General features: G+C 42.3%; 6 protein-coding genes across 35 annotated transcripts in view; all 6 read right to left on the bottom strand.

Annotated features, from left to right (window-relative positions):
* LOC146717672 (protocadherin gamma-C5-like) overlaps positions 1 to 23,133 on the bottom strand; it is a 295,905-nt gene that overhangs the window by 58,754 nt on the left and 214,018 nt on the right. The window contains exon 1 of one of the 30 annotated variants that reach the window (XM_085429619.1): positions 9,469 to 12,048. The exons of 28 other annotated variants lie outside the window; for them this stretch is intronic. In XM_085429619.1, coding sequence (XP_085285745.1) covers positions 9,469 to 11,850 — 2,382 coding nt within the window. In that variant the 5' untranslated portion in view covers positions 11,851 to 12,048. Of the gene's footprint in view, positions 1 to 407; positions 2,913 to 9,468; positions 12,049 to 23,133 lie in introns of those variants that run through there. One more of the 30 variants, XM_085479335.1, reaches the window with a different exon arrangement.
* On the bottom strand, positions 3,288 to 5,980 carry LOC146717698 (protocadherin beta-16-like). Its single transcript, XM_085434536.1, has one exon. It carries the CDS (start codon positions 5,784 to 5,786, stop codon positions 3,288 to 3,290), a length of 2,499 nt encoding a protein of 832 aa, XP_085290662.1. The 5' UTR covers positions 5,787 to 5,980.
* Positions 6,199 to 9,386, bottom strand: LOC146717697 (protocadherin gamma-A7-like). Its single transcript, XM_085429694.1, has 2 exons — positions 8,605 to 9,386; positions 6,199 to 7,317 (listed from the first exon to the last, which is right to left on the bottom strand). The coding sequence occupies exons 1-2, from the start codon at positions 8,916 to 8,918 to the stop codon at positions 6,486 to 6,488; spliced, it is 1,146 nt and encodes a 381-aa protein (XP_085285820.1). The 5' UTR covers positions 8,919 to 9,386; the 3' UTR covers positions 6,199 to 6,485.
* Positions 12,451 to 15,355, bottom strand: LOC146717696 (protocadherin beta-16-like). The gene has a single exon (XM_085434524.1). The coding sequence runs from the start codon at positions 14,854 to 14,856 to the stop codon at positions 12,451 to 12,453; it is 2,406 nt and encodes an 801-aa protein (XP_085290650.1). The 5' UTR covers positions 14,857 to 15,355.
* On the bottom strand, positions 15,818 to 18,395 carry LOC146717695 (protocadherin beta-16-like). The gene has a single exon (XM_085434511.1). The coding sequence runs from the start codon at positions 18,212 to 18,214 to the stop codon at positions 15,818 to 15,820; it is 2,397 nt and encodes a 798-aa protein (XP_085290637.1). The 5' UTR covers positions 18,215 to 18,395.
* On the bottom strand, positions 18,723 to 22,467 carry LOC146717694 (protocadherin beta-16-like). Its single transcript, XM_085466342.1, has one exon. The coding sequence runs from the start codon at positions 22,261 to 22,263 to the stop codon at positions 19,741 to 19,743; it is 2,523 nt and encodes an 840-aa protein (XP_085322468.1). The 5' UTR covers positions 22,264 to 22,467; the 3' UTR covers positions 18,723 to 19,740.

The raw sequence follows: 23,133 nt of genomic DNA, 5'->3' as shown, positions 1-23,133 counted from the left end.
CAAATATTTGGTCACAAGTTAACAACTGAGTACGGGGAGTGTGGTTTGTCAGTCTAGCTCCGAATAAAGCAACAGAATGGCGAGGGAGGACCTCGACTAGAAAAAAAGCTCTGATTTTACTGATACTACCCAACAGCGGCACTTAGGGACATAAAAGGGAAATGCAGAAATAGGAGAAATAGCAGGATAGATAGATAGATAGATAGATAGATAGATAGATAGATAGATAGATAGATAGATAGATAGATAGATAGATAGATAGATAGATAGATAGATAGATAGATAGATAGATAGATAGATAGATAGATAGATAGATAGATAGATAGATAGATAGATAGATAGACGGATGTTGTGTCTCTGTCCAAGGTACTGGACATTATATAAAGTATTGTAATAATAATTCTAACCTCCAGAGGAGAGTCTGGTTCATCCAGGATGCTCTTTTCACTCTGTATCCGCTGCATCGTTCCTGTAGAACTGGGGTCCATTATCAGCACGTTCTGACTACCAGCTCTGCCGAACTTACAGTCACTCTTTCTGGAGTCAGTCGTCCTGCACACCTCGTAATTGTACACATGTGGCAGAGTCCCTGTCCCCAAAGTGTCTGAGTAACGTGGTGGATAATATGGAATGACAGGGAGGTTGGAGTGATACAGGATGCGAGACTGTCTCCACCTGTAGATTTTGACTGATATAATAACCACTAAACACGTGATGAAGAGGAAGGAAACTACAGCCAGAGCCAAGACTAAGTAAAAAGTCAGGTTGTCATTGTACTCCTTGTCGTGTGTCAACTCAGTGAACTCCGACAGCACTTCAGGGAAGCTGTCCGCCACCGCCACGTTAACAACGACTGTAGCTGAACGAGAGGGCTGCCCGTTGTCCTCCACTATAACAGTCAGTCTTTGTTTGACAGCATCTTTATCAGTGACTTGGCGGATAGTTCTGATTTCTCCATTCTGTAAGCCCACTTCAAACAGCGCCCTGTCTGTGGCTTTCTGCAGTTTATAGGAGAGCCAGGCATTCTGTCCAGAGTCCACATCAACAGCCACCACTTTAGTCACCAGATAGCCCACATCTGCTGAACGAGGCACCATTTCAGCCACCAGAGAGCCACCAGTCTGGACTGGGTACAGAACCTGAGGGGGGTTGTCGTTCTGGTCCCGGATCATTACTTTCACAGTCACGTTGCTGCTGAGTGGAGGAGAGCCTCCATCCTGCGCTCTTACGCGGAAGTGGAAATCTTTGATCTGCTCGTAGTCAAAAGAGCGCACTGCATGGATGACTCCACTATCAGCACTAACGGACACATATGAGGAGACTGGCACTCCGTTAACGGAGGAGTCCTCCAGTATGTAAGAAACACGGGCATTCTGGTTCCAGTCAGCGTCTGTGGCTTTGACTGTGAATATAGAGAGACCTGGTGTGTTGTTTTCTACAATGTAGGCCTCATATGAGCTCCTCTCAAAGACAGGTGCGTTATCATTAACGTCTGAGATCTGTAAGGTGAGAGTGACGCTGCTGGAGAGGGAGGGCACTCCCTCATCAGAGCAGGTCACGGTGATGTTATACTCAGAGGCTCTCTCTCTGTCTAAATCACTGTCTGTCATCAAACTATAGAAATCACTGGTTGTAGACTTCATCACAAAAGGAATATTTTCATTCATTGTGCACTGGACCTTTCCATTTTCACCTGAATCTGCATCCTTAGCATGAATCATTGTGACCGTAGTACCGGGCTTTGCGTCTTCTGTTATTACATTCGATTTAGACATGATATGAATATCAGGTTTATTGTCATTCATATCAATCACGTCAATCTTCACTTTACACGAGTCAACTAGTCCTCCGTCATCACTTGCACGAATGTTTATCTGAAATGTTCGAGCTTTTTCATAGTCAACATTTCCTATAAGCCGAATTTCACCACTTTCACCGTTTACTTCAAATAAACCACGGGCATTGTCTAATATACTGGAAATTGAATAAGTTATTCTACCGTTAGACCCATGATCCGCATCTGTTGCTGTAACTCTCATTACAGTAGTTCCGACTGCCGAATTTTCTCTTATCGAAGCTTTATAAATTGGCTGCGTAAAGACAGGAGAATTGTCATTAGCATCTAAAACAGTGATTAGAATCTGCATTGTTCCTGTCATCTGCGGCTCTCCCCCATCCAGCGCCGTCAGTATCAGAGACAAATATTCATGTTTTTCCCTGTCAAGCGGTTTGTCTAAGATCATTTCAACGTTTTTTGTCTCATCTGCTTGGTCATGCAATTTAACCACAAAATTCTCTGACGGTTCAAGTTCATAGGTTTGCAGTCCATTTAAGCCTACATCAGGGTCGACAGCACGATCTAAAATGAATTTAGCCCCACGGAGGGCGGATTCGCTAATTTTAAATTTGACGTCATTCTTTTCAAAGGACGGCGGGTTATCGTTAATATCTGTTATCTCAACTGTCACACTGTAAAATTCCATTGGATTTTCTAGTATAATTTGAAAATGCAAAGCGCAAGGCGTTGTTTGCCCACAGAGCGCCTCTCTGTCGATCCTATTCTTGATGAGGAGGACTCCTCTATCGTTATTCAGCTCAATATAATCATCGGTGTCAGGGGAGAAAATACGAGCTTTACCCGATTTTAATCGTCTAACATCTAAGCCGAAATCTTTTGCCATGTTTCCAACTAGAGAGCCTTTCGACATTTCTTCAGGAATAGAGTAGCTGACCTGTCCGAGTACCGAGCTGAGAGAGAAGACCGAGAAAAACAACAGTACTTGCCCTCCCATTGTTCTCTCTGACGATATCCCGATGACAAGCATGTATGGATGCGATGATTTTTTTTATCCCAAATGAAGAGGTTAAAGCTGATTTTAAATCATATTCCCAAAATATAGAAGAGATATGACGTCCTGTGTCCAGTAAACTGTAGACGACGAGGGCTGCTTCTCCCTCTTTCTCTCTCTAAAATAAAGACATGATGGGAGGTACAAATGTCTGCGTTAAATCTGACACAGACTGGGCAACAGCGGCACTTTGAGTTCATGAACTATCATTGCATTTTAAATGTTCAACATGAAATATCATATGTATATACTAAAGATGAAAACTAATCGTTTAGTATATGGGAAGCATTCAAAGAGTTTACGTTTCAAAAATATTACTCAAAGTAATTCAGATATTTGAAATACATGATTGTGTGAAGGGAATTCCCCGAGCTGTATTGGTTGCATGAAATAATCATTTAAATAATTTGAAATGTAAATTATTTTATGAAAAAAAGATCATGTCGCTGTCCGAGGTGCTGAAAATAAGATGTCAAGCATTAACTTCTTAACATTAATTTTGAATGGTTGGAAAATTCTAACCTCCAGAGGAGAGTCTGGTTCATCCAGGATGCTCTTTTCACTCTGTATCCGCTGCATCGTTCCTGTAGAACTGGGGTCCATTATCAGCACGTTCTGACTACCAGCTCTGCCGAACTTACAGTCACTCTTTCTGGAGTCAGTCGTCCTGCACACCTCGTAATTGTACACATGGGGCAGAGTCCCTGTCCCCAAAGTGTCTGAGTAACGTGGTGGATAATATGGAATGACAGGGAGGTTGGAGTGATACAGGATGCGAGACTGTCTCCACCTGTAGATTTTGACTGATATAATAACCACTAAACACGTGATGAAGAGGAAGGAAACTACAGCCAGAGCCAAGACTAAGTAAAAAGTCAGGTTGTCATTGTACTCCTTGTCGTGTGTCAACTCAGTGAACTCCGACAGCACTTCAGGGAAGCTGTCCGCCACCGCCACGTTAACAACGACTGTAGCTGAACGAGAGGGCTGCCCGTTGTCCTCCACTATAACGGTCAGTCTTTGTTTGACAGCATCTTTATCAGTGACTTGGCGGATAGTTCTGATTTCTCCATTCTGTAAGCCCACTTCAAACAGCGCCCTGTCTGTGGCTTTCTGCAGTTTATAGGAGAGCCAGGCATTCTGTCCAGAGTCCACATCAACAGCCACCACTTTCGTCACCAGATAACCCACATCTGCTGAACGAGGCACCATTTCAGCCACCAGAGAGCCACCAGTCTGGACTGGGTACAGAACCTGAGGGGGGTTGTCGTTCTGGTCCCGGATCATTACTTTCACAGTCACGTTGCTGCTGAGTGGAGGAGAGCCTCCATCCTGCGCTCTTACGCGGAAGTGGAAATCTTTGATCTGCTCGTAGTCAAAAGAGCGCACTGCATGGATGACTCCACTATCAGCACTAACGGACACATATGAGGAGACTGGCACTCCGTTAACGGAGGAGTCCTCCAGTATGTAAGAAACACGGGCATTCTGGTTCCAGTCAGCGTCGGTGGCTTTGACTGTGAATATAGAGAGACCTGGTGTGTTGTTTTCTACAATGTAGGCCTCATATGAGCTCCTCTCAAAGACAGGTGCGTTATCATTAACGTCTGAGATCTGTAAGGTGAGAGTGACACTGCTGGAGAGGGAGGGCACTCCCTCATCAGAGCAGGTCACAGTGATGTTATACTCAGAGGCTCTCTCTCTGTCTAAATCACTGTCTGTCATCAAACTATAGAATTTTTCTGAAACTGACTTCAATATGAAACTATTACTGTCATTGATGTCGCATTGCACTTTTCCATTTTCAGATGAATCTGCATCTTCTACATTTATCATTGTTACAACGGTGTTAGGCTTCGCATCTTCTGATATAACATTTGATTTAGACATGATATGAATGTCGGGGCGGTTGTCATTCGTGTCTATTACATCAGCTATTAATTTGCATGAACCACTTAAACCTCCGTCATCACTCGCTCGAATATTAATCTGAAAAGTTCTGGTTTTCTCATAGTCAACCTTTCCAATCAAAGTGACTTCACCGCTTCTTTTATTGATTTCAAAAATACCATAGGCATGATCTAGCATAGCTGAAATTGAATAAGTTATTCTACCATTAGACCCGTCATCTGCATCAGTTGCAGTAACTGTCCCTACAACAGTTCCGACTGGTGCATTTTCCTTTATAAATGCTTTATAAACGGGCTGTGTAAAAACGGGAGCATTGTCATTAGCGTCTAAAACATTAATGTGAATCTGCATCGTTCCCGTCATCCGCGGCTCGCCACCATCCACCGCCGTCAGAACCAAACGTAGGTGTTCATTTTTCTCTCTGTCCAGCGGTGCATTCAGAACCATCTCCACGTTTTTACTACCCTGTCCCTGATTATTTATTTTCAGAGAAAATATATCACTTGGTTTAAGAGCATATGCTTTTAAACTATTTTCGCCCACATCAAGATCGGTCGCCCGATCTAAAACGAATGCTGTGCCACTCAGCGCAGATTCGCTTATATTAAAATGTGCCTCGTTCGTGATGAAAGTCGGAGGATTGTCATTTATATCTGTGATTTCAACAGTGACACTATAAAATTCCATCGGATTTTCTAATAAAATCTGAAAATGTAAAGCGCAAGGCGTCATTTGTCCACACAGCGCCTCCCTGTCTATCCTTTCTTTAAGTAGGAGAATTCCCCTTTCGCTGTTTAGCTCGATGTAAGCTGTGTTGTCTCGAGTAAAAACCCGAGCCCTGCCGGATTTCAGTCTTTGGATGTCTAAACCTAAATCCTGAGCTATGTTACCAACGAAAGAGCCTTTCGCCATTTCCTCAGGAATAGAGTAGCTGACCTGTCCGACAGCTGCACTGAGGGAGAGGACCGAAATGAACAATAGTACTTGCCGTCTCGCTGTTACTCCTGCCATCATCAAAATATCCATATGTAAACCCTTTGTCCCGATTCACGTTAACTGAACAGAAATCCGTAACAGAAAGCCCAAGGTTTATGTATCTGCGTTCGGTTACATTCCCACAAACGGTTTTTTATTGAATCTCTGAGCTGTGCTTCTCGACAAAATAGAAGGAGATGATGGGAGGTACTACTACACATCAGCGACGAACTGATACATCCTGGTCAACAGCGTCCCTCTGAGTTCAAAGTAAAAAATACATAAGAATTACTCATGAAAACTGAAGAGTAATGTTTAGGTAGAAATGAAATTGCTGTATAAGGACTGATTTTAATACGATAAAAAAAAAAAAAAACTTAGAATGAGGAAATCCATCTCCATTAAATAAGAAAGAGCAATGAGCGAGCCTATTTTGAACAGGTGATTGAGATAGAAATGAGAATGTTTTCAAATACTGAAAGATGTTTTGAACCTAGAGTGAGAATAGGCGAGAATAATATGTTTCCATCAATAAAACTCTGTATACCTGAAATTACAATCAATACCGAGAACTAGAAACAATATAAAGGCTGGACATTAAAAACAAACAAACAAAATAAAAAACAACAACAAACAATTTAAATGAAAACGAAAATCTCCTTAGGTTCAATCTATGAAATAAGTTACAAAGGTAATCTCTATCCATGGTTCTGACTGAAGACGGAAAAAGAATCACAACCACGTTACATATTAAAACGGGCCTGCATTTGCTACGGAAATGAAACTAAAATAACCAACCTCCAGAGGAGAGTCTGGTTCATCCAGGATGCTCTTTTCACTCTGTATCCGCTGCATCGTTCCTGTAGAACTGGGGTCCATTATCAGCACGTTCTGACTACCAGCTCTGCCGAACTTACAGTCACTCTTTCTGGAGTCAGTCGTCCTGCACACCTCGTAGTTGTACACATGTGGCAGAGTCCCTGTCCCCAAAGTGTCTGAGTAACGTGGTGGATAATATGGAATGACAGGCAGGTTGGAGTGATACAGGATGCGAGACTGTCTCCACCTGTAGATTTTGACTGATATAATAACCACTAAACACGTGATGAAGAGGAAGGAAACTACAGCCAGAGCCAAGACTAAGTAAAAAGTCAGGTTGTCATTGTACTCCTTGTCGTGGGTCAACTCAGTGAACTCCGACAGCACTTCAGGGAAGCTGTCCGCCACCGCCACGTTAACGACGACTGTAGCAGAACGAGAGGGCTGTCCGTTGTCCTCCACTATAACAGTCAGTCTTTGTTTGACAGCATCTTTATCAGTGACTTGGCGGATAGTTCTGATTTCTCCATTCTGTAAGCCCACTTCAAACAGCGCCCTGTCTGTGGCTTTCTGCAGTTTATAGGAGAGCCAGGCATTCTGTCCAGAGTCCACATCAACAGCCACCACTTTAGTCACCAGATAGCCCACATCTGCTGAACGAGGCACCATTTCAGCCACCAGAGATCCACCAGTCTGAACTGGGTACAGAACCTGAGGGGGGTTGTCGTTCTGGTCTTGGATCATTATTTTCACAGTCACGTTGCTGCTGAGTGGAGGAGAGCCTCCATCCTGCGCTCTTACGCGGAAGTGGAAATCTTTGATCTGCTCGTAGTCAAAAGAGCGCACTGCATGGATGACTCCACTATCAGCACTAACGGACACATACGAGGAGACTGGCACTCCGTTAACGGAGGAGTCCTCCAGTATGTAAGAAACACGGGCGTTCTGGTTCCAGTCAGCGTCTGTTGCTTTGACTGTGAATATAGAGAGACTTGGTGTATTGTTTTCTACAATGTAGGCCTCATATGAGCTCCTCTCAAAGACAGGTGCGTTATCATTAATGTCTGAGATCTGTAAGGTGAGAGTGACGCTGCTGGAGAGGGAGGGCACTCCCTCATCAGAGCAGGTCACAGTGATGTTATACTCAGAGGCTCTCTCTCTGTCTAAATCACTGTCTGTTACTAAGGTATAGAAATTATTAGATGTGGATTTCAACACGAAAGGAATATTATCACTTATAAAACATTGAACTTTACCATATTCATCTGAGTCTGGGTCTTGAATGTTAATCATTGTAACAACTGTGTTGGGCTTTGCACTCTCTGATATAATTGTTGATTTAGACATAATTTTAATCGTTGGTTCATTGTCATTTATATCAACGACATCGACAATAACTTTGCAAGAATCAGTGAGTCCTCCGTTATCCCTTGCCCGTACATTGATTTGGAAATGTCTTTTCTTTTCATAATCCAACCGCCCAATCAATTTAACTTCACCGTTTTCATCGTTTATTTCAAACATATGTCTGACGTCATCCAAAGTATTTGTGATTGAATATGTTATTTTGCCATTCAATCCATGATCAGCATCTGAAGCACGAACAGAAGTCACAGTTGTGCCTTTTGTAGCATTTTCGGATACAGTGCCTTTGTATACCTGCTGCGTAAAAACGGGTGCGTTGTCATTGACGTCTAACACTGAAATAAAAATCTGCATTGTTCCTGACATCTGTGGCTCTCCTCCATCTACAGCGGTCAACACTAACGCAATAAAATCATTTTTCTCTCTGTCCAAGGGCTTTTGTAAGACCATTTCAACATTTTTTGTACCGTCAGCTTGGTTGTGCAATTTAAGCATAAAATTATCGCTTGGTTTGAGGACATAACTTTGGAGAGTGTTTATACCCACATCCAAATCTACAGCTCTTTCTAAATCAAATTTAGCCCCAACAACAGCAGACTCACTAATGATGAATTTAATTTCATTTTTTTCAAACGTTGGCGGATTATCATTAATATCTGTTATTTCAACTGTAACACTGTAAAACTCCATAGGATTTTCTAACACAATCTGAAAATGCACAGCGCACGGCGTCGTGTCAGCGCATAACGCCTCTCTGTCTATTCGCTCTCTGATTAGAAGGACTCCTCTCTCGGCGTTTAACTCGACGTATTCTCTGCTATCACCGGAATAAACACGAGCGTTGCCCAGCTTTAGCCTTTTAACATCTAAGCCTAAATCCTGAGCTATATTTCCAACTAAGGTACCTTTCGCCATTTCCTCCGGAACAGAGTAACTGACCTGCCCGAAAGCATCACAAACAACCAGAAGTAAAATAAACAGCTGTACTTGCCGTCTCATTTTGTGTATGTGGGTCGTTAAGATTAAAAGAAAGATTCCTAAAAATCCATTTGGATGGCAGACAGACAATCACAATTAATACGAAGAAAAACAATCCTCAGAACGGAAGGAAAATTGTTAAAATTTGCGTCGCCTTTGTGCATATCCGCCTGACAAACGAAGACAATGCGGTCGGTCCTGCCGTTTTTCTCTAATACACCGAAAAGGAGAGGCGGCTCAGCAGAAAATATACCACAACTGCAACAAAGAAGGCAACAGCGGCCCATTGAGTTCAAAAAGCAAAATTACAGGAGAAATGATGACATATAACAAAAGCGTGAATACCCAGAAAGTCACTCAATTTTAAATGTTGTGTATAACATTTTTGTTTTATAAAAACTGTCTAAAATACAAGACAAATCCCACAAAAGTTGAAAACGAGCCTCAAATCATGTTAAATACGTAAACTAAATGATATACTTATACATGTTGCTCTCCAAGGTGCTGAAAAAAAGACTAACGAAAATAACAAGTTATATTGCGTCGTTTGTGATGTAATATTAATTCTAACCTCTAGAGGAGAGTCTGGTTCATCCAGGATGCTCTTTTCACTCTGTATCCGCTGCATCGTTCCTGTAGAACTGGGGTCCATTATCAGCACGTTCTGACTACCAGCTCTGCCGAACTTACAGTCACTCTTTCTGGAGTCAGTCGTCCTACACACCTCGTAATTGTACACATGGGGAAGAGTCCCTGTCCCCAAAGTGTCTGAGTAACGTGGTGGATAATATGGAATGACAGGCAGGTTGGAGTGATACAGGATGCGAGACTGTCTCCACCTGTAGATTTTGACTGATATAATAACCACTAAACACGTGATGAAGAGGAAGGAAACTACAGCCAGAGCCAAGACTAAGTAAAAAGTCAGGTTGTCATTGTACTCCTTGTCGTGGGTCAACTCAGTGAACTCCGACAGCACTTCAGGGAAGCTGTCCGCCACCGCCACGTTAACAACGACTGTAGCTGAACGATAGGGCTGCCCGTTGTCCTCCACTATAACAGTCAGTCTTTGTTTGACAGTATCTTTATCAGTGACTTGGCGGATAGTTCTGATTTCTCCATTCTGTAAGCCCACTTCAAACAGCGCCCTGTCTGTGGCTTTCTGCAGTTTATAGGAGAGCCAGGCATTCTGTCCAGAGTCCACATCAACAGCCACCACTTTCGTCACCAGATAGCCCACATCTGCTGAACGAGGCACCATTTCAGCCACCAGAGAGCCACCAGTCTGGACTGGGTACAGAACCTGAGGGGGGTTGTCGTTCTGGTCTTGGATCATTATTTTCACAGTCACGTTGCTGCTGAGTGGAGGAGAGCCTCCATCCTGCGCTCTTACGCGGAAGTGGAAATCTTTGATCTGCTCGTAGTCAAAAGAGCGCACTGCATGGATGACTCCACTATCAGCACTAACGGACACATATGAGGAGACTGGCACTCCGTTAACGGAGGAGTCCTTCAGTATGTAAGAAACACGGGCATTCTGGTTCCAGTCAGCGTCTGTGGCTTTGACTGTGAATATAGAGAGACCTGGTGTGTTGTTTTCTACAATGTAGGCCTCATATGAGCTCCTCTCAAAGACAGGTGCGTTATCATTAACGTCTGAGATCTGTAAGGTGAGAGTGACGCTGCTGGAGAGGGAGGGCACTCCCTCATCAGTGCAGGTCACAGTTATATTATACTCAGAGGCTCTCTCTCTGTCTAAATCACTGTCTGTTATAATGCTGTAAAAATTACTGGATGTAGAAGTAATTGCAAATGGTGTGTTTTTATTAATCGTACACTCGACTTTACCATTTACGTCGGAATCAGGATCATTAACACTCATTACAGCTACCACTGTGCCCGAAGGCGAATTTTCTCCTATTGAAATTGACGACGATATTATTTTTATAACTGGACTGTTGTCATTAATGTCTCCTACATCAATAATGACTTTGCTCGAATCAGACAGTCCTCCTCTGTCCACTGCCTCTACGTAAATCTCATACTTTTGGGCTTTTTCATAATCAAGAGGGGCATTTAGTACAAGATGCCCGTCTTCCGTAATGACGAATACATTTGAAAGGCCCCTCATGCTATTTCCAATTACGTAGCTAACCTCCCCATTAGAGCCTTTATCTGCATCGGAGGCGCTCACTTTGGTAATGACTGTCCCGTTGACTGAGTTCTCTTTGATTTCAGCTTTGTAAACGGTTTGTGTAAAAACAGGGGCGTTATCATTAGCGTCTAACACTGTAATATGAATCTGCATAGTCCCAGACCTTTGAGGCTCTCCTCCATCAACAGCTGTTAACAGCAATGATGCATACTCCTGCTTCTCTCTGTCTAGAGACTTCTGTAAAATCATCTCGACCTTTTTACCACCATCAGACTGACTGTTCATTTTAAGTATAAAATTGTCGTTGGGCTTCAATGTATAGCTCTGAAGACCATTTAATCCTATATCTGGATCTATTGCTTTTTCTAGCATGAATTTAGAACCGACGACTGCAGACTCGCTGATTTCAAAGCGCCTCTCTTCCCTTTCAAATACGGGAGCGTTGTCATTAATGTCTGTGATTACTACAGTGACGGGAAATATTTCTATTGGATTTTCTAAAGCAATTTGAAAATGTAAAGCACAAGGCGTCGTCTGGCCACAGAGAGCCTCGCGGTCTATTTTTTCTTTGATGACGAGTAGTCCCTTTTCCTTGTTAAGCTGAAGATACTCTGCATTGTCTCCGGTGTGGATACGAGCCCTGCCGGCTTGTAATCGTTTAACATCTAAACCCAAATCCTGAGCTATATAACCGACTAAAGAGCCTTTCGCCATTTCCTCGGGGATAGAGTAGCTGACCTGGCCGAACACAAAACGAGGAAAGACGACCAAGAAAAACAACAGTACTTGCCCTTTCATTGTTCTGTTAAGCACATCCGTTGAACAGAACTAATGTTCTCTCTTTGTTTCGCAATCCGCGTTACAGAGCAAAAATTAAATGTACAGCTAAGTTTTGATGAATTAAAATCCAACGATATGGTTATTCCATGAAGATTATTCGTGCCTTCTACCTTACGCACTACAGTGTATTCCGCATGCACACGAGTCCTTCGCTCTTTGAGAGGACGGAGGATGTGCCGTGTTTCAAATAATTTAAAAACATGCTGGCGCTGGTCAACAGCGGCCCACTGAGTTCAAAACTCGAAAGTGCAATTTTCAGGATTTAAAAGTCTCTCTAACACTACACCTATAAATTTTACCGAAAATACCAGACAAAACACATTAATGATTCCGTTTTAATTACAAATAAGATAATACTAAATTAGACAACGAGTTCCCTTATTGATAAAATATTAATTCAATACGAAACTACTCAACTGAAGTGTAAGCAAAATAGGACAAGGATTAGGGAAAAAAAAGATACACAATAATAAAAGCGATAATCCCTTCGCTATCCAAGGTACTGAAATTACTTGGACAGGTAGTAAAAACAGGGGGGAATAGTATTGTATAGGTTTATCAGAATTTAAAGAGTCTAACCTCTAGAGGAGAGTCTGGTTCATCCAGGATGCTCTTTTCACTCTGTATCTGCTGCATCGTTCCTGTAGAACTGGGGTCCATTATCAGCACGTTCTGACTACCAGCTCTGCCGAACTTACAGTCACTCTTTCTGGAGTCAGTCGTCCTGCACACCTCGTAATTGTACACATGGGGAAGAGTCCCTGTCCCCAAAGTGTCTGAGTAACGTGGTGGATAATATGGAATGACAGGCAGGTTGGAGTGATACAGGATGCGAGACTGTCTCCACCTGTAGATTTTGACTGATATAATAACCACTAAACACGTGATGAAGAGGAAGGAAACTACAGCCAGAGCCAAGACTAAGTAAAAAGTCAGGTTGTCATTGTACTCCTTGTCGTGGGTCAACTCAGTGAACTCCGACAGCACTTCAGGGAAGCTGTCCGCCACCGCCACGTTAAAGATGACTGTAGCTGAACGAGAGGGCTGCCCGTTGTCCTCCACTATAACAGTCAGTCTTTGTTTGACAGCATCTTTATCAGTGACTTGGCGGATAGTTCTGATTTCTCCATTCTGTAAGCCCACTTCAAACAGCGCCCTGTCTGTGGCTTTCTGCAGTTTATAGGAGAGCCAGGCATTCTGTCCAGAGTCCACATCAACAGCCACCACTTTCGTCACCAGATAGCGCACATCTGCTGAACGAGGCACCATTTCAGCCACCAGAGAGCCACCAGTCTGGACTGGGTACAGAACCTGAGGGGGGTTGTCGTTCTGGTCCCGGATCATTACTTTCACAGTCACGTTGCTGCTGAGTGGAGGAGAGCCTCCATCCTGCGCTTTCACGCGGAAGTGGAAGTCTTTGATCTGCTCGTAGTCAAAAGAGCGCACTGCATGGATGACTCCACTATCAGCACTAACGGACACATATGAGGAGACTGGCACTCCGTTAACGGAGGAGTCCTCCAGTATGTAAGAAACACGGGCATTCTGGTTCCAGTCAGCGTCTGAGGCTTTGACTGTGAAAATAGAGAGACTTGGTGTATTGTTTTCTACAATGTAGGCCTCATATGAGCTTCTCTCAAAGACAGGTGCGTTGTCATTAACGTCTGAGATCTGTAAGGTGAGAGTGACGCTGCTGGAGAGGGAGGGCACTCCCTCATCAGAGCAGGTCACAGTGATGTTATACTCAGAGGCTCTCTCTCTGTCTAAATCACTGTCTGTTACTACGGTATAGAAATTATTTTCCGTTGATTGTAATATGAACGGAATATTTTCATTTATTGTGCAGCTGACTTTGCCATTCTCGCTGTCGTCTATGTCTTGAATATTAATTATTGTCACTACAGTGTTGCTTTTGATATCTTCAGATATAACATTTGTTTCAGACATTATGTTAACAATGGGGTGATTATCGTTCACATCTATAACGTCAACTATTACTTTGCATGTGTCCGTTAGTCCTCCGTCATCACTTGCACGCACATTTATCCGATAATTGTTTGACTTTTCGTAGTCAATATTTCCTGTTAATCTAACCTCGCCCGTGTGTTCATTTACCTCAAACAACTGTCTGACATCGTCTAAAGTATTTCTGATCGAATATGTTATTCGTCCATTTGATCCGTAATCAGCATCTGATGCACTGACTATAGTTACAACTGTGCCTCTTGGTGAATTTTCTGCGACATTAGCTTTGTATACCGACTTCGTGAAAACGGGTGCATTATCATTAACATCTAACACCGTGATCTGAATCTGCATTGTCCCTGACAGCTGAGGTTCTCCTCCATCTACGGCCGTCAACACTAAAGATAAATGTTCATTTTTCTCTCTGTCAAGAGGCTGTTTTAAAACCATCTCAACATTTCGGGAGCCGTCTGCCTGATTGTGTAATTTAAGAGCAAAATTATCAGTCGGTTTGAGGATGTAGTTTTGGAGACCATTAATTCCCACATCCAAATCCACCGCCCTTTCTAAATCAAATTTCGACCCGATGACTGCAGACTCGCTTATTTTAAATTTAATATCCCCTTTTTCGAAAAGGGGGGTATTATCATTTATATCCACAATTTCAACATGTACTCTGTAAAATTCAATAGGTTTCTCTAAAATAATTTGGAATTGTAGAGCACATGGAATCATCTGACCACAGAGCGTCTCTCTGTCTATTCTTTCTTTGATAAGGAGGACTCCCCTATCTTTATTTAGCTCAATATATTCTCTGCTATCACCAAAAAACACACGAGCCTTGCGTGATTTTAGTTTCTCTACGTCCAAACCCAAATCTTGTGCTATTCTTCCAATTACGGAACCCACTGACATTTCCTCGTTAATGGAGTAGCTGACATGCCCCAAAACGGAGCTGACAAAAAGGAACGAGACAAAAAACGGTACTTGCCGTTTCATTGTTCTCCTCGGTAATATGACACAGGCAGAAACACACGTTTTTTTCTGCTGAATAAAATGCGTCAACCTTTATTCCCAAGGAACGCCAGAAAGTCAATGCATATTCCTCGACAAAGAACAAAACAATAACCGAGACATGTTTTCCCGTCCACTCGAAAACGTCGTGTCCTCTATCCAGTATGTGCCTCCTGTCGCTGGGGTTTTAAGATTGGGGAGGAACTGTTGACAACGTACGCTTGCAGAGTAACATGCTAGACTACAGCGTCCCTCAGAGTACAGACGGCAAAACTACAGGAGAAAAGATGAAAAAACAAAAACAAAAAAAGAAACATTTGGAGCGATCTCAAAAATATTAAAGTTAAACGATTTTATACTGTCAACTGGTATTCTATGTCGTTAAATGCAATTGAAAGTGAATTAAAGATATCGCAAGAAAAATAGGTTGGTGTAGGGAATTCCCCAAGATTGAAACCCCCCCCAAAAAACAAAAACAGAAGACACTGACACTCATGTACACAGATATAGAATGAACACGCTGTCAGCGATTGAATACAACATGGTGAGCAAATGCAACAGAAATGGGGCTTATGTGTCGTAACATTCTCATCTTTACAGGAAAGCCTGTTATAACTGATATGACTTTTTCAGGCCTAAAATGCCGTTTTCAATAACTATTCCAATACACTATTAAAATGTCCTAAAATATTTAGACTACTAATATGAAAAATAAGTACTAAAATATGGCTTAGCTGGGTTTGGAATACCTTGGTAAATATAGATCAACACAGCAATAATTGCTTAGTTTTGCACACAAATTACAACATGTAAATTGGTTTCTAATACCTTTCTCAAATTATGAAATGGCTAAAATGATAGAAAGAAGATAATGTGAGAAAATACAAGTGTAGTTTTATCTTTCCAACCACTTTAGTGTGCAACATAACGATTATTCAGAAACGTATTATTCAGAAATGCTAACCTCTAGAGGAGAGTCTGGTTCATCCAGGATGCTCTTTTCACTCTGTATCCGCTGCATCGTTCCTGTAGAACTGGGGTCCATTATCAGCACGTTCTGACTACCAGCTCTGCCGAACTTACAGTCACTCTTTCTGGAGTCAGTCGTCCTACACACCTCGTAATTGTACACATGTGGCAGAGTCCCTGTCCCCAAAGTGTCTGAGTAACGTGGTGGATAATATGGAATGACAGGCAGGTTGGAGTGATACAGGATGCGAGACTGTCTCCACCTGTAGATTTTGACTGATATAATAACCAATAAACACGTGATGAAGAGGAAGGAAACTACAGCCAGAGCCAAGACTAAGTAAAAAGTCAGGTTGTCATTGTACTCCTTGTCGTGTGTCAACTCAGTGAACTCCGACAGCACTTCAGGGAAGCTGTCCGCCACCGCCACGTTAACAACGACTGTAGCTGAACGGGAAGGCTGCCCGTTGTCCTCCACTATAACAGTCAGTCTTTGCTTGACAGCATCTTTATCAGTGACTTGGCGGATAGTTCTGATTTCTCCATTCTGTAAGCCCACTTCAAACAGCGCCCTGTCTGTGGCTTTCTGCAGTTTATAGGAGAGCCAGGCGTTCTGTCCAGAGTCCACATCAACAGCCACCACTTTAGTCACCAGATAGCCCACATCTGCTGAACGAGGCACCATTTCAGCCACCAGAGAGCCACCAGTCTGGACTGGGTACAGAACCTGAGGAGGGTTGTCGTTCTGGTCTTGGATCATTATTTTCACAGTCACGTTGCTGCTGAGTGGAGGAGAGCCTCCATCCTGCGCTTTTACGCGGAAGTGGAAGTCTTTGATCTGCTCGTAGTCAAAAGAGCGCACTGCATGGATGACTCCACTATCAGCACTAACGGACACATATGAGGAGACTGGCACTCCGTTAACGGAGGAGTCCTCCAGTATGTAAGAAACACGGGCATTCTGGTTCCAGTCAGCGTCTGTGGCTTTGACTGTGAATATAGAGAGACTTGGTGTATTGTTTTCTACAATGTAGGCCTCATATGAGCTCCTCTCAAAAACAGGTGCGTTATCATTAACGTCTGAGATCTGTAAGGTGAGAGTGACGCTGCTGGAGAGGGAGGGCACTCCCTCATCAGTGCAGATCACAGTGATGTTATACTCAGAGGCTCTCTCTCTGTCTAAATCACTGTCTGTCACTAAACTATAGAAATTGTTAGATGTAAATTTAATTTCAAATGGAATATTTTCATTTATCACGCAATTCACTTTCCCATTATTTTCAGAATCAGGGTCATTTACGCTCATTAAAGCTATTACTGTCTTGCGGGCTGAGTCCTCCGGTATTGAGCCTGACGCTGAAATCATATTTACAACGGGTCTATTGTCATTCACGTCAATTACATCAATGATTAGTTTACTTGAGTCAGAGAGTCCACCTTGATCGATTGCTTCTATGTCTATATTATAATTTTTTTCAATTTCGTAGTCAATCAGACCATCTAATATCACATCACCTTCATTATTAATATGAAATAACTTTGAAACTGTATCCATGCTATTTCCGATTACATAGGTCACCTCTCCATTTGTGCCTTTGTCTGCGTCAGAAGCCGTGACCTTAGTAACAAGTGTTCCCTTAACAGAGTTTTCCGTAATACTTGCTTTGTAAACGGGTTTACTAAAAACAGGTGCATTATCGTTTGCATCTAACACGGTAACATAGATTTTCATTGTTCCTGTCATTTGCGGTTCACCTCCATCTTCCGCAGTCAAAACTAAAGATATATGTTCTTGTTTCTCTCGGTCCAATGGCTTCTGTAAAATCATTTCTACTTTCTTGCTTCCATCACTTTGTGCGTGCAATTTAAGAACAAAATTGTCACTCGGCTTAAGAGTGTATCTCTGCAGTCCATTCAGTCCGATATCTGGGTCTATTGCTTTTTCTAGCATAAACTTAGAGCCGACGATCGCTGATTCGCTGATTTCAAACACTCTCTCCTCCTTTTGGAAAACTGGAGCATTATCATTAACATCGGTAATTTCAACCGTAACTGGGAATAATTCCAGTGGGCTCTCTAACGTTATTTGAAAATGTAAAGCACAAGGCGTTGTCTGTCTGCACAGGACTTCGCGGTCTATTTTTTCTTTAATGAGGAGGACTCCTCTTTCTCTATTCAGCTCGATGTACTGAACGCTGTCTCCGGTATAGAGACGAGCTTTACCTGACCTAAGACGTTTGACATCTAAACCTAAATCTTGGGCTATATTGCCCACCAAAGATCCTTTCGCCATTTCTTCTGGAACTGAATAGCTAACCTGCCCGACCACATAACTGAGGCAGAAAATGGAGATTATCAGTACTTGCCGTTCCATTGTTCTGTCCGACACCGCTGTCACACCACAGTTATGTTGTTTTATTCCGTTTAACGATTAAAATTCCACCAAAATGAATAGAAAAGATAAAAAGGAATCTGTTTTAATCCACCCGTTACAGTAGGAATCCGTTTTAAGGTGCCTGTGATTTTGATCTGATTCCTAAACTGTGCGTCCTACGTCTGAGTATGCTTCGTAATATGCCGGGATGCTGACTGGATGGATGTGTTATTAAAGAGAGTCAATAACTTGACACATTGTGCAACAGCGGCGCGATGAGTTCACAAGGTGAAAGTACACGAGGCAAACAGTAGAAGAAGAAGGACAAAAAAGAAGCAGAAAAAAGAAAGCGCGTGTCTATAATGAAAATGAGGAGGATGACAGAAAAACCAAACGGCGTTTTCTCATCTTAAGCAACACTGGAATGAACGTAACAATGGAAATTCATTCACACAGAATGAAAACGAGAGATTGTTGAAAAAAAAAAAGAATTTACAAGAGGCGCATAAAAAGGACTAACAATGTAGAACTGTGCCCTATTTGTCACTGTCCAAGGTGCTGAATCGCTGTTGGACTCGCGTTTATTTTTCACAGAATAGTACCTCACGCATACACGCAGATTAAAAAATATATATTAAACCCAAAAGACAGACCTCTATAGCAGAGTCTGGTTCATCCAGAAACACAAGTCTGGTGCAGACTTCTTGATGCATGCTCAATCATCCAGGTAAGCAAATCCTCAAAAGTTAATTCTGTTCATCTGGACATAACGTTTTCAGTGGGACAAACGTTTCGTCACTCATCAGTCTCAGCTGACTGCAGATTTCCCCAATCTTATAAGCAGTACATTTGCATAATGACTGAAACTAGCACCACTGAAGGAACAATGGGCTGGGAGGTTCGTTCCTAGGAACTGAAGAAGTCACTTGGATGAGCGACAAAACCTTTCTCCCACTGAAACGCTACGTCAAGATGAACAGAATCACCGATCTGGTTCAGACAGAAAAAAAGTTAACACTTCAAAGTTGGCCAAATCATTTTTAACTAACCTCCAGAGGAGAGTCAGAAGAATCTCACAAAAGTTGAAAACCATCCCCAAATAATGTTAAATACGTAGCAGTTTTTTCATAACAAACTAAATGATATACTTATACATGTTACTCTCTAAGGTGCTGAAGAAAACAAAGATTAACTAAAATAACAAGTTATTGTCCAGGGTGTACCCCGCCTCTCGGCTTATGACAGCTGGGATAAGGTTCAGCACCCCCGCAACCCCGAAAAGGATAAGCGGAAGCGAATAGATGTATGTATGTAGAAAGACGACAAAAGTGTAAATACCCAGAAAGCCACTTAAATTTAAATGGTGTGTATAACATTGTATATAAAAACTGTCTAAAATAAAAGAAGAATCTCACAAAAGTTGAAAACGATCCTCAGATCACATTAAATACGTAGCAGTCTTTTTCATATCAAGCTAAATTATATCGTTACATGTTGCTCTCCAAGGTGCTGAAAAAAAAGAAAGACTAACTAAAATAACAAGTTATAAAGATATATTGTGCCATTTGTGATGTAATAATTATTCTAACCTCCAGAGGAGAGTCTGGTTCATCCAGGATGCTCTTTTCACTCTGTATCCGCTGCATCGTTCCTGTAGAACTGGGGTCCATTATCAGCACGTTCTGACTACCAGCTCTGCCGAACTTACAGTCACTCTTTCTGGAGTCAGTCGTCCTGCACACCTCGTAATTGTACACATGTGGCAGAGTCCCTGTCCCCAAAGTGTCTGAGTAACGTGGTGGATAATATGGAATGACAGGCAGGTTGGAGTGATACAGGATGCGAGACTGTCTCCACCTGTAGATTTTGACTGATATAATAACCACTAAACACGTGATGAAGAGGAAGGAAACTACAGCCAGAGCCAAGACTAAGTAAAAAGTCAGGTTGTCATTGTACTCCTTGTCGTGGGTCAACTCAGTGAACTCCGACAGCACCTCAGGGAAGCTGTCCGCCACCGCCACGTTAACAATGACTGTAGCAGAACGAGAGGGCTGTCCGTTGTCCTCCACTATAACAGTCAGTCTTTGTTTGACAGCATCTTTATCAGTGACTTGGCGGATAGTTCTGATTTCTCCATTCTGTAAGCCCACTTCAAACAGCGCCCTGTCTGTGGCTTTCTGCAGTTTATAGGAGAGCCAGGCATTCTGTCCAGAGTCCACATCAACAGCCACCACTTTAGTCACCAGATAGCCCACATCTGCTGAACGAGGCACCATTTCAGCCACCAGAGAGCCACCAGTCTGGACTGGGTACAGAACCTGAGGGGGGTTGTCGTTCTGGTCTTGGATCATTATTTTCACAGTCACGTTGCTGCTGAGTGGAGGAGAGCCTCCATCCTGCGCTTTTACGCTGAAGTGGAAATCTTTGATCTGCTCGTAGTCAAAAGAGCGCACTGCATGGATGACTCCACTATCAGCACTAACGGACACATACGAGGAGACTGGCACCCCGTTAACGGAGGAGTCCTCCAGTATGTAAGAAACACGGGCATTCTGATTCCAGTCAGCGTCTTTTGCTTTCACTGTGAATATAGAGAGACCTGGTGTGTTGTTTTCTACAATATAGGCCTCATATGAGCTTCTCTCAAAGACAGGTGCGTTATCATTAACGTCTGAGATCTGTAAGGTGAGAGTGACACTGCTGGAAAGAGAGGGCACTCCCTCATCAGTGCAGGTCACAGTGATATTATAATGAGACGCAACTTCTCTGTCTAAAGCAACCTCTGTCAGCAAATTGTAAAAGCCATTCATGGTATTAAGTATTTTAAAAGGAGCATTATCATTAATATTACACTTCACCTCTCCATTCCTGTCAGAGTCAGGGTCATTCACGCTTAGCATTGCAATTACAGTACTCTCAGGCGAGTCTTCTAAAATGGCATCTGACTTAGAGAGTATTTTCAGCTGAGGGCTGTTGTCATTGACATCAGTAACATCTAAGAGAATCTTACTGGAATCAGAGAGCCCACCATTGTCCGTAGCTTCTATATCTATTTGGAAGAGCTTCGTTTTTTCATAGTCTATTTGACCGATCACGATAACCTCTCCAGTTTTTCTATCAATCTGAAATAAATCGGACAAACGACGTTTGCTGTTTGAAATTGCGTATGATATTTCCCCGTTAGAGCCTCCATCTTTGTCAGATGCTCTAACAGTTATAACGCTGGTTCCAGCCGGTGAATTCTCGGTTATTGTTGCTTTATATACTGGCTTAGTGAAAATTGGTGCATTGTCGTTTGCATCCAATACGTTAACAGTGATCTGCATTGTACCTGACATACGCGGCTGCCCGCCATCCTGAGCAGTTAATAATAACAATATATGTTGATCTTGCTCTCGATCCAGAGGCTTCTGTAGAATCATTTCCACCTTCTTACTCCCATCCGCTTGGTTCTCTAATTTCAGCGCAAAGTTGTTTGTTGGATTAAGGGAATAGCTCTGGAGACCATTTGTACCGATGTCAGCATCGATGGCTTTCTCCAGCACAAATTTAGACCCAATGATGGTTGACTCGCTGATTTCGAAGCGCTTTTCGCTCGATGCAAAGCTGGGAGCATTGTCATTAATATCTGTGATTTCTATTGTTATTCGAAACAGTTCCATCGGATTTTCCAGAATCATCTGTAAAAGTAAAGCACAGGGCGTCGTGTCGCCACACAGCGTTTCTCTGTCTATCCTTTCTTTTATAAGGAGGACACCACGGTCTCTATTCAGCTCAATATATTCGGCACTATCTCCAGAATGAACGCGCGCTCTGCCGGATTTCAGCCTTTTAATGTCTAAACCTAAATCCTGAGCCACATTACACACTAAAGACCCTTTCTCCATTTCCTCAGGAATGGAGTAACTGACCTGCCCGAACACCGAGGTGAGAAAGAAAACCAAGAAGAACAACAGTACTTGCCGCCTCATTGCTTTGCAGGGATAATCCTGTGTCCTTTTAATAAAACTGCAATCCACACGAATCATGATAATAATTCCGACCATATCTCAAAGACAGTTTCAGCGAAAAAAGAATAACTTTTCGATCTCCGTAAGCGGTATTCCTTATAAAAGAGAACAGGCGGTTACTGTGCGTTTCATTGTCTACCAGTGTGCAAATCTAAAGGGGAGGTACATTTTTCAGCGTTGACGAATGCTGCCATACTCGAGCCAATAGCGGCCCTTTCTGTTCAACAGACCAAACAGCAAAATCTGGAATGAGGATGATGATGATGATGCTCATAGAAAACAAAAACAACAACAATTATTATTATTATTATTATTATTATTATTATTATTATTATTATTATTATTATTATTATTATTATTATTATTATGACGACTAGTAAACTTTAAAGCTTTTAGATAATCTAACCTGTTACAGATTAGATTATATTACACAACTGACAATGTAACCATTTAAGTGTTTTAATAATTAAAACTAATGCGTCATACCTCAAGCCTAATAGGTTCAAAGGTTAGTGACTTTATGTAAGCATATTCACTGGTGGGGTTGTGGCTCCTCCAACACCAACGGCCGTGGCAGGCTAAACATGAGGATACTGACTACACGCAACAATAAACACATAAAATGCACTTCTGAGCTATTTGTTCCTTTTATTCCACATTGTACTGTCCAAACCCACAACTCAGTACATTGGATCAAATGTATTACAAATGCAGAGACTGCACAAACAAACATGACTGCAACTGACAAAATATTACACCAATTGTTATGTCAAACTGCAACATCAGACTACGGCATCAACTAGTGCATTAAACTATACATCAAGCTGCGGTCAATAGAAAGTTTCCCGTAATGCTCACCCTACCTTTCTGCTCATCAAACAGCAGGTGCTGTGAACAGGTGAGTGC

This window comes from Copadichromis virginalis, linkage group LG2 (genome assembly GCF_057382275.1).
Source record: "Copadichromis virginalis isolate Kocher_CV1m ecotype Utaka linkage group LG2, C_Virginalis_male_GT1.1, whole genome shotgun sequence".
NCBI lineage: Eukaryota > Metazoa > Chordata > Actinopteri > Cichliformes > Cichlidae > Copadichromis > Copadichromis virginalis.
Note: the sequence above shows the minus strand (reverse complement) of the source record. Positions and strands in the feature narration are given on the sequence as shown.